Consider the following 9,984-nt stretch of genomic DNA (forward strand, 5'->3'; position numbering starts at 1 on the left):
AACAAAAAAAAGATACTTTTTACCATAACAAAGAAACACATCTGTGATACAGTACTTGAGTTGCAACTAAATCTGACACGTACGTTATAGTTATACCGGACACGTGCCAGTCATTTCTGTCCGTTACCGGTTACACACACAATAAATACACCTACTTCCCAACTTAAGCTCCTGTCCTGGATTGGATAAACATCTTCCTTCTTCTTTTACCCCCTTTCCTTCTTTCACTCACAAAAAATCAATCTCCTACCGTCAAATTCCACCGGAAATGGGTGCCGACGACGACTGGCCGGACTGGCTTCCCTTCGACTGGATGGTTAATATTAGGAAGATCGATGGACGAACTGTCAAGGTAATTGCTTCTTGTCTTTTATCTGATTTGGTTTGGTTTAGACATACGAGTACTTGCATGCGGTGTTTACTGTGTTTCCTTGTGAATTGTGTAACTCCGAAGGTTGATCGGTTTCCATTTTGGGTGAATCTAGCTTTTTTGTGGAAATTGATAATATTATAAATAAATTGGGGGAAATGGTTTTGAGTGTGGAATTGGGGATCTAGGGGATGGAACGCGTTGGGATCCGGCACGATGAGACGTTTTCGTCCACTATTTAGGGGTCTTGACTCCGGCATTTGAGTCTGCTAGCTCTTGAATCGGCGTCCTGTAAATGTAAACCAAATGTACATTACAAAGTTATTAAATGGTAGATGCGATACTAAGTAGATCCAAGAGTTAGCAGACTCCTACCTGGACCGGATAGATAGGATGGACAGGGATAACTTGTTCTACAACTGGAGTTATGAGCCCTAGGAGTGTAAACAAGCCCATCCGACCCCGACCTCGGCTCGTTTCGAGCTCTTTTCCTAAGCTCGAGCTTAACTTGTGATTTCTTTTTTCAAGCTTGGGCTCGGCTTGTTTATTATTTATTAATATTTATATATGTTTTTAATTATTTTTATATATTTTGAGAAAACCATAAACGAGGCAGTGCTTGTGTCGTACCTTAAACAAGCCAAAGCTTGGCTCAAGCTCGGGTGTGGAGTGTGAAATTAATACATAGAAGTTCAAAATAGGTACAACTTAGAAATACACAAGGCTCGTTAAGGCTCGACCAGTCTAAAAGATCTTCCCATACAAGGCTCAAGCTTGGGCTCGATGACTGAACAAGTTGTATTTGAGGTCGAGACTCGGCTTGAACTCGGCCGAGCCTTTTATAGATCGTAGCTCGAGTAGCTCGCGAGCAGCTCAGCTTGTTTGCAGCCATACAAGCCCATAAGCAGTGGAAAGTGGACAGAAAGGTCTTAACGAGCCGGATCATGTGGCAAATGGTCGTAGATGGTTTGACCAAACTAGTAGACCCGGATTCCATCATTTAGCAAATTTCTATATCGAAGAATCTCCCCAATTTTAGCAAGGTTCTGATCATTCTAATTTTACTGTTAAAACACATAAATAATTGATTATCTAAATTTACCTGTTTATTTATGTCTTTAATTTCACTAATTAGTTATTAGTTTTCAATTTTGAATATCTGACAAAACCTACCAATTCATAATTTTTTATAAAAAGGACCTTGAAACAACAACAAACGTACCCAGTAAATCCCACAAATAGCAAAAACTATTGGTAGGGTCTGGGGAGGGTGTGATGTAGGCAGACCTTACCTCTATCCATGAGGATAGAGGTGCTGCTTCCAAAGAGACAAAAAAGGACGTTGATATAATATCTTATTATTCATTCAATAATATACCGGTTTCTATCAAAAGTTTATATTTTCATGCTTCCACTTTGCATCAAAATCATCATTATATTTGAAGTTTTGAACAGGTGTCATGCTATTTTTTTTTTAAGAATCCGTTATCGTTGAAACTTGAAACTGAAAATATGCCATTTTGACATTGTTGATGTTGCAGTGTTATGATGATTCTAAAGGGCACACATTCTATTCTAAGCCGGATGTGCTCGCCTATCTTAAGAAGATCGGCAAAAGTGCAGCTAATGAGAATACTGTAATTCCCACATTTTTTTCAGTTAGTTTTCACTTTTAACATATTTCTGTTTACCCCTAGCATTAAAGTCCTATATTTTGTTCAGCAAAATGCAGATGACTCAACTATAGACTTATCTGCTGATCTAAATGCTCCCCATACTAATGAAGCTTCTGAATCCTTACCTGGCGGACGGCCCACAAAACTGACACCTAGAACTAGCAGACGGAAATCCAATTCAAGGGTATTAAACCAGGCTTTACTTACTCGTGTCATCGGTTAAATTCATTTTATGGGTCAAAACTGAACTTCTGACCGATGTTTCGGTTAAAAACAGTCTGGTTATATAAAAAAATGGTTCAGTTAATTCAGTTAACCGCTGCTTTAAACGTGGGTCGATTCCAGTTCATTTTAATTAATAAATCTAGTTATATTTTGGTTCAAATAAAAAGGTAACAAACATGCTATTTTATAAGGGAGAGTTAAGGGTCGAGTAATATGTTGGTAATAAAAAAGTTGTAACAAAACTTTTATAAAAAATATAAAGATTTGTTTTAATGGCAGTTCGTTAATTCGGTTAACCGGTTTCGGATGTGCGTCGATTCAAGCTCGTTTCAGCTAATAAATCCAATTATACTTCGGTTCAAATAAGAAAACAATATTATAATTTATAAAGGAGATTGAGGGGCGAGTAATATTTATTTTATCAAGAAAACTTTTACGACATATAATATATTATTTATAAAAACTAAAAAGCATAAGGTTGGTTATAATGTTGGTTCGGTTAATTTGGTTATTTATACATATATAACCATAACTGAACTATAGTAAACGGTAATCAAAAAGCCATAACGAACCATCAGTGGTTTCTCAGTTGGTTCATGTAATTTGGTTATTCTTACACATATAACTATAGCTGAACCATAAACTGGTTATCAAAAATTCAAAACCTAACAATCAGCGGTTTCTCAACTGGTTCGGTTATGGTTCAAATAAAAAAAGCCACAAACATGATAATTTATTAAGGAGAATGAGTGACAGATGATGTTATTTATTACAAAATGAGACAAAACTTTCACGATACATAATCTATTATTTATAAAAACAAAAATATATAAAGGTTGGTTTTAATGTTGGCTCGGTTATTCATATGCATATAACCATAACAGACCCACAAAAACTGGTTATAAAAAACCATAACCGAACCATCAATAATTCCTCAACTGGCTTGGTTATTTCGGTTATGGTTCAGTTATTCATTTTTATACTCACCCATGTCATCTATTATAGAATCTATCTGAAGATGCAATGGCGAATCATGGATCTGCGTCTGAGCCTTTATCATCCGAAAGAACAGATAAAGATTCTTGGCTACCTGAAGGGTGGACCGTGGAAGTGAAGGTTAGGCAAGGTGGTAGCAGTACTGGAATGAGATATAAGGTAATTTTAAAAGATACGCCAAATGTTTTTTCTGTTAGGACTTTTTATGACAGTTTTTACTGTGCTGTTATTGTAGTGTTACACGGATCCTGAAACTGGACAGAAGTTCTTCTCAAAGCCGCAAGTTCTGCATCATCTTGCCAAAACAAACAGGAGTGCGGGTAAACAGAAAGAAGTGTTAACGGAACCTATTATCGCTACCCCGATATCAGCTTGGGTATTCATTTTTTTGTTTCATTTTTACATTTTTATCCCACCATAGTGTCAACTAGAGGTTGCAATTTAAATGGGTCGATTTCGGCTTTGTTTAGCTCTAACTGGTCAATTAAAAAAGTTAGCTAATTGGAACGGGTAAAGTATTTTATCTTTTAAGAGCTAGGAAGCAGATTGTTTTTTCATTAATAGTTAAACTTGTGATTATGTTGACATACAGTGATACAGAAGCAATCTCAGTTGCTATCTAATTACTACCCCATAGTGATCTAACTTTTATTTAACCGTGTAATTTAATTGTAAAACTAGAAAGTAGCTAATTATCTAGAAATGAAAATGCAGATGAAACAATATTAAATTAGGATAGCGCTAAAGGGGTTGAACAAGTAAAACACTATTATGCGTACAACCTACTAAATCGTTTCATTTGGTGATTAAGATCATTATTGTAGTGATATTATTTTTTAATCATATTCAACCTACACACTTTTATAACATCGAAAATGACAAATGACCCATTTTAACCCGTAATAAATTATGTCATGTTTAAACATGATCTGTTTCGGCCCGTAACCCATATTGCTCATCTTGCCAGCTCTGGTACCAACTAGGGGTGCCAATCGTGTGAGGTTGGTTGACTTATTAGCGTCAAAAACATCAATCGTAACCCACACACACTTGAAATCATGTAACCCAAAGTCTCAAACACGACCCGTTTAAACCATTTATCTAAACGCGCCAAACGAGTTGGCGGGTAATAATCATGTAAACGTGTTAATCAGCTGACGGGCTGTAAAAAATAGGGTCATAAATGGGCTAGTACATAAACCTGTTTAACCAAATGGGTTGGCTTGTCGATCTGTTTTAACTAAACAGGTTAAAAAGGCCAACCCAAATGCAACCTGTCTTTTAAACAGGTTAGATATGCCAGCCCAAAAACTGTTTATTTTCGTGTGTTGGAAATTGCCACCCTATCAACTGTTCAAGTTATAACATGTTAATTATTGTTAATTTGGTTAACAAACCGATTGATGCTAACATGCACCTTAACTCTTAAAGCAAGGGAAATCCACTACAGAACCTGACAAGTCCAAGACAAATGAAGCCACTAAAGTCAAGAAGACTGGAACCGGAATCACGGTAAAAAGTGTCCGCTTGTCCTCGGACTATGAGGTTTATTCCATTAAACCCCCCAAAAACATGTTTTTAAGTTTGAATTTTGCATTTGTCAAATGCCAAGTTTATATATGTATATAGGTCATCTCAAGGACTCCTGTAGAAGGGTTGCCTGCAGGATGGATAAAAGAAGACCGATTAAGAAAAAATACCAATAAAAAGGATCCGGTAATCATTGTTTATTAAAATAAACTTTATTTTAAAGGCAATAAAATTTTATAATGCAACATTCTATAATTATGTGTTTGTATCGGTGCAGTATTACCTCGACCCGTTAAGTGAATACGCCTTTTTCTCGAAAAAGGATGCTTTGCGCTATCTGGAAACTGGGGATGTAAGGAGTTGCGTCATGAAACCGATTTTAAGGGATGTGAATAATGATGATATCGTAAGTTCTTAGTTACATTAAAAAGAAAATTGTTGTTTTTGTTACTTATTTTTTTATTTTATTTTGTTTAACTGAATTTCCTTCTTTTTGAAGGTTACGTGTAAAGTTTTATATTTATATATCTTGATCTTTTACTTCATATTTTTTGGGTTATTACCATAAAAGCCACTATACTTTGTTATTTTTCATGAAGAAGTCTCTCAACCAAGTTTTGGTACATTAAAGTCATGCAAACTGTAAAAGTACACGTTGATGCCAGTAAAACTAACATTTTTATATTACAGATTTACAGTACCGTAATTTGTGAAAATCATGTAGAAGTCAGGAAACTAACTCTTATATATTAGAGTTCCTAAAGCTGTCTACAATGTAAATACTTTGGCTTTAAATTCATTGCTAATGGATGCAATGTTTCCTCATTGTCTCCCAACAACATTATGTTAAACAAATGATAGTTATTATAAACATCCTCGTCTAACATTATGCTAAACAAGTGATAGTTAGTATAAACATCCTCGTTTAATATTGAAAAAAAGTTCTCTTATTTGTCCTTGTTAATTGGTATTTTCTATTTTGAATATTCAAAATGTAAGCAAATAATTGGAATATTCAAAATAGGAAGAACCAATAAGGACATGTAAAAGAACTTTTTTCAATATCAGGCGTGAATATTTAACATTCATCTATTGTTATGCAATGGTATTGGAAGACGACATAGATTCATTGTATCTGTTAATGATGAATACTGATGAATACAGTACTTGCATTTTAGACAAGTTTAGGGATTTTAATGTAAAAAAGTTAGTTTAGTGACTTCTACTTGTATTATTTACAAGTCGAGAGTCTTTTTCATGAAAATTAGAGTATTCCAGTGATTTAGGGCATTAAGTTGATACTTTTTACCCCATTTTTTAACTAGTTGAGTTATCTGTACTTGAATTGCTTTTAACTTATTTCTGTTAACATAGTCCAAGTAATTCTTTTTGTGTTCAGCATAATGCTAATTTGAGTGCGAGCATAGAAGAATTGATTCCACCTAGTCCACCCAAAGTAACTGAAACGCCCAAAAAGTTGCCAAATGCTTCTGTAGAAGAGTCTAAAACAAACGAAAGCGGTACACAGAGCCCGGTAAAGCACAAGTTATTTTGGATCATTTTTGTTATATAATAACGCATACATTATTTACTTCGCGAAACTAAAAGAACAAGAATAATTTTGTGATTCAGAAACGGCTTCGCTCTATAACCGGAGGAGTTTTCAATTCACCAGATGAAGAGAAAAATTCTGATTGGCTACCTGATGGATGGGCTGTTGAAATAAACTATAAAAATTCTGGAATGAAATTTAAGGTAATCATAAACTATGGTTTCAATCTTGATAATGTTATAAACATTGTGGTTTTCGTTGACTTGTTATAATTAAATTTTTTTATTTGTTGTAGGTTTTCAAGGAGGTTGCAACTGGGAAAAAGTTCTATTCTAAACCGCAGGTGTTGAACTATCTTGGTGGTGGCAGTAGCAGCAATTCCATAAAGAGAAAAGTATGTTATATTCATTTTCTTATTTGCATGTTCACCTATAGGCATAAATAATATATCATCAAAATTATTAATATACTTGTTATGTATGCATATAATATTTGAAAAACATTCGCAAACATATTTGAGTGAACGTTAAACTTGTTCGTGCTCGTTCATTTACTAAACGAAAATAAAACTTGTTTATGTTGGTTCACTAAAATGTTTCTGAATGTTCGGTTCGTTCATCGCATATTTTAATTTTCATTTGTCGCATTGTTTTTACATGACTTGTTATTACTCCATTTTTGTCTCAATATTCAAGGAACGTAAACCCTCTGCTGTGCCTGGTTCAACCTCAAGCCCGACACCTGCTGATGCCACACGCCCCAAAAGATCCAGTAAGAAGACTGATGACAACAAGAACTCTGATTTCCAAGAAGTCTGTTTCTTTTCCCTTGCAGATAATGCAAAATATATTATTACTGCTATTATTGTTATTATTATTTTAATTTTATTCTTAGTCGCCTGATATTGGAACGATGTCTAGATTATCACAACATCAGCAGCAGATGGGCTGCCGCCGGGATGGATAAAAGAAGTCAGAACTAAAATATATGCAACTCACAAAAGAAGCGATCCGGTACTTGTAATTTTTTTACTCTTTTTTGTTATTTTATGAAATCTGATATTGATAGACCTTTCTGCAAATTTATCATTGTGTATCATGCAGTTCTACACGGACCCTGAGAGTGGGTATATCTTTCGCTCAAAAATGGATGCTATGCGCTATTTGGACACTGGAGATGTGAACTTGTGTGCTATTAGACCCAAAGTTAAGGATGAAAATGGAAAGGAAGTTGTAAGTCCTCCACTTGTAATCTGGTCAAATGTGTTGAGCATCACCTAAAGTGTACTCTTAATGCACAAAGCTTCTATAATCTGTTATTATAGAAGTTAGGTTACTGTTGAATATAGTTTTGTAATCATGCTTGACACTAAATATTTAAAAAAAGAATGATTGGGTGGGAATTCTGCTTGGTTGACACTAAATACTTTTTATTTGGCAGTTTGTATCTACAAATGCTGCGCAGAAACCAGCGAAACCCACAACAGGGAAACAGCCCCTTGAAGGTATGGGATAAACGATTCAAATCTTCCCTTTAGATGCTATTATTGTGTTTATTATGCTTTTAGTATCATAAAAATCCAGGATATATCTCATTTTTCATGAAAAAGTCCCCCAATTTTGATATTAAAATCCATCAAATTGTAGAAATACAAGAAAAAGTCACTAATTGTTGTATATTTAAGTCCCCTAACATGTCTTAAATGCATGTACTTTTTATAAAATAGTGACTTGTTAATACTTAAATTAATAAAATTTGGTTAAGTGACATTCAACGTTTTTGCAAAAAAGATATACGGGCTTATTTTATTTTATTCAATTTCAGAATTACAAGTCATTGTTTAAAGAGAGGCAGAAGTATGTGCATCTTAGACTAATTTAAATAAAAAGTTTGTGTATCTTCGACTGATTTATGGACTAGTTTAGTGGCTTTTTATTTTTTATTTTTTAGAAGTAGGAATTTAACCAATCAAACTTTTTTGCAAAACAATAAGAAAGTATAGTGGTTTTTATGCTATTAACTAGGGGTGTGCATAGGTTGGTTTAGGAAAACTGTTCGGCTTTGGTTTTTCGTATGGGTTCAGTTTATGGTTGGCTTTCGATTTTTGCATTTGAGCTTAAACTGTTTGGCCTGAAAAATAGGCCCAAAATAGTAACTTTTGGCCTAAAACTTTTGGTCTAAATTTTTTTAAGCCACCTATCAATGAATTTGGACTTGAAGATTTTGGCCAAAAATAATAAACTTGACGTGCGGTTCAATTTTGGAATTTGGTTCATTGAGGCGAGTCATAACGAAACCGAACCATCTGCTATTCGTTTAGGTCTGTTTTTGGTTTGGTTCTTTAGGTTTGGTTAATCGATTTATATATCTGGTTCTCATATCTGGTTCTCATATCAACTTGTTAACATAATAGACAAAGACGGCGACGCGCCAACTGAAAATCACGAAGAGAATCAAACTGCCGACAACGCAAAGCGCAAGAGCACAAAGCAGCAAAACAACCCCGCAGCCAGTTCGCCTGGACAACGTTCTTCAAAACGCCAAAAAGGGATAGATCCCGGGCCTAACCCCACAAGTGAGGGTAACAAGTCGGGTCAAGCAAAACCGGCACCATGGGTGAATCTGGAAAAACAACCTGCTGATGATGGCAACCTGGCCTATGACATCCCAGAGGATGATGGTTGGACTGACCAGTGCATTGACTTTGCAGTCAAAACACTTGCAAATGAAATCTTGTTTAATGGTCAACCATTGAATGGGCCTAGTGGTTTTCAGGAGGACAAGAATGAGACTCCAACTAAGGTCAACTGATGTGTGATGATGGCGTACTGTGGGTTTCTCAAGTGATTAGTGATTCTATTATCTAGTTAAATATGATTATGGATTTGTGGTTAACATAAGGTAGTGTAATTGGTGTTTGTATAATAATGAACCAACTTGTGTCACTGTCGCTGAGGAAACCCGAGTCTTAGGTTTGAATATGAAGTACTGGTATGACCGATGAAGTGTCGAACAAAAAGTTTTCTTTCGTCTTATTTTGAGTATTGATCTTAATTATCATACAATATAGTACCTTTTAGTGCAATGTTGTAGGAGGATTATAATAGAGAATCATGAGGTGTAATAAGGAGTTTAATGTGGTAGGAAAGATTAAAAATGGTGAATCATGATGGAACATTAGTAAAGTAGAAATGATTATAGATTTATTTTAATTCAACTCATTTTAATTGTTATGTGGATTGAATGATGTGTAAGCACTTTAAGTTTATTTGTTGATTAAATAAGTATTTCAAACAAATAATTTCTTACACAATTTATTTAGAGATCTTTGCCAATGATCCCTAACGCAAATAGTTAAGATAAGGTACTCAAAAACTCCAATAATTAAGATAAGGTACTCAAAAACTCCATTTAAATAGAGGGGAGGTTGTGAGCTCAAGTTCAAGTAGATTTTTATGGTGGGTTTCTTCTCTCTGGGTCAGAACTGATGGGGCTGCATGAGCTTCTTTTTAGGGACGTGCCAGTCTAGCACCCCATGATTCCATACTTGGAAAATGAAGATGATCGGGTCAGCCCGTCAGTGATTCAAATGGTCGTTCAAGAAAAAAATAATATGTGGATTCATGTGTATGATG

The 9,984-nt window shown here is 34.9% G+C and overlaps 1 protein-coding gene across 1 annotated transcript; it reads left to right on the forward strand.

Moving 5' to 3' along the window:
* Window positions 1-258: 258 nt before the first annotated feature.
* On the forward strand, window positions 259-9,272 carry LOC143616509 (uncharacterized). Its single transcript, XM_077089325.1, has 16 exons — window positions 259-352; window positions 1,912-2,007; window positions 2,093-2,230; window positions 3,277-3,426; window positions 3,503-3,643; window positions 4,699-4,812; window positions 4,897-4,983; window positions 5,075-5,203; window positions 6,197-6,331; window positions 6,430-6,552; window positions 6,645-6,743; window positions 7,045-7,161; window positions 7,270-7,362; window positions 7,453-7,581; window positions 7,790-7,853; window positions 8,763-9,272. Exons 1-16 carry the CDS (start codon window positions 269-271, stop codon window positions 9,158-9,160), a joined length of 2,097 nt encoding a protein of 698 aa, XP_076945440.1. The 5' UTR covers window positions 259-268; the 3' UTR covers window positions 9,161-9,272.
* The last annotated feature ends 712 nt before the right edge of the window (window positions 9,273-9,984 follow it).

Source organism: Bidens hawaiensis, unplaced genomic scaffold (assembly GCF_021521415.1).
Source record: "Bidens hawaiensis isolate Kalapana, Puna unplaced genomic scaffold, B.hawaiensis_p1.1 tig00002306_1, whole genome shotgun sequence".
In the NCBI taxonomy this organism is placed as follows: domain Eukaryota; kingdom Viridiplantae; phylum Streptophyta; class Magnoliopsida; order Asterales; family Asteraceae; genus Bidens; species Bidens hawaiensis.

Coding starts and splice junctions, on each gene's coding strand:
- LOC143616509 (XM_077089325.1), top strand. CDS start 269: ATGGGTGCCGACGACGACTGGCCGGACTGGCTTCCCTTCGACTGGATG. Junction 2,231..3,276: donor GACGGAAATCCAATTCAAGG/GTATTAAACCAG, acceptor CATCTATTATAG/AATCTATCTGAAGATGCAAT. Junction 6,332..6,429: donor AAAGCGGTACACAGAGCCCG/GTAAAGCACAAG, acceptor TTTGTGATTCAG/AAACGGCTTCGCTCTATAAC.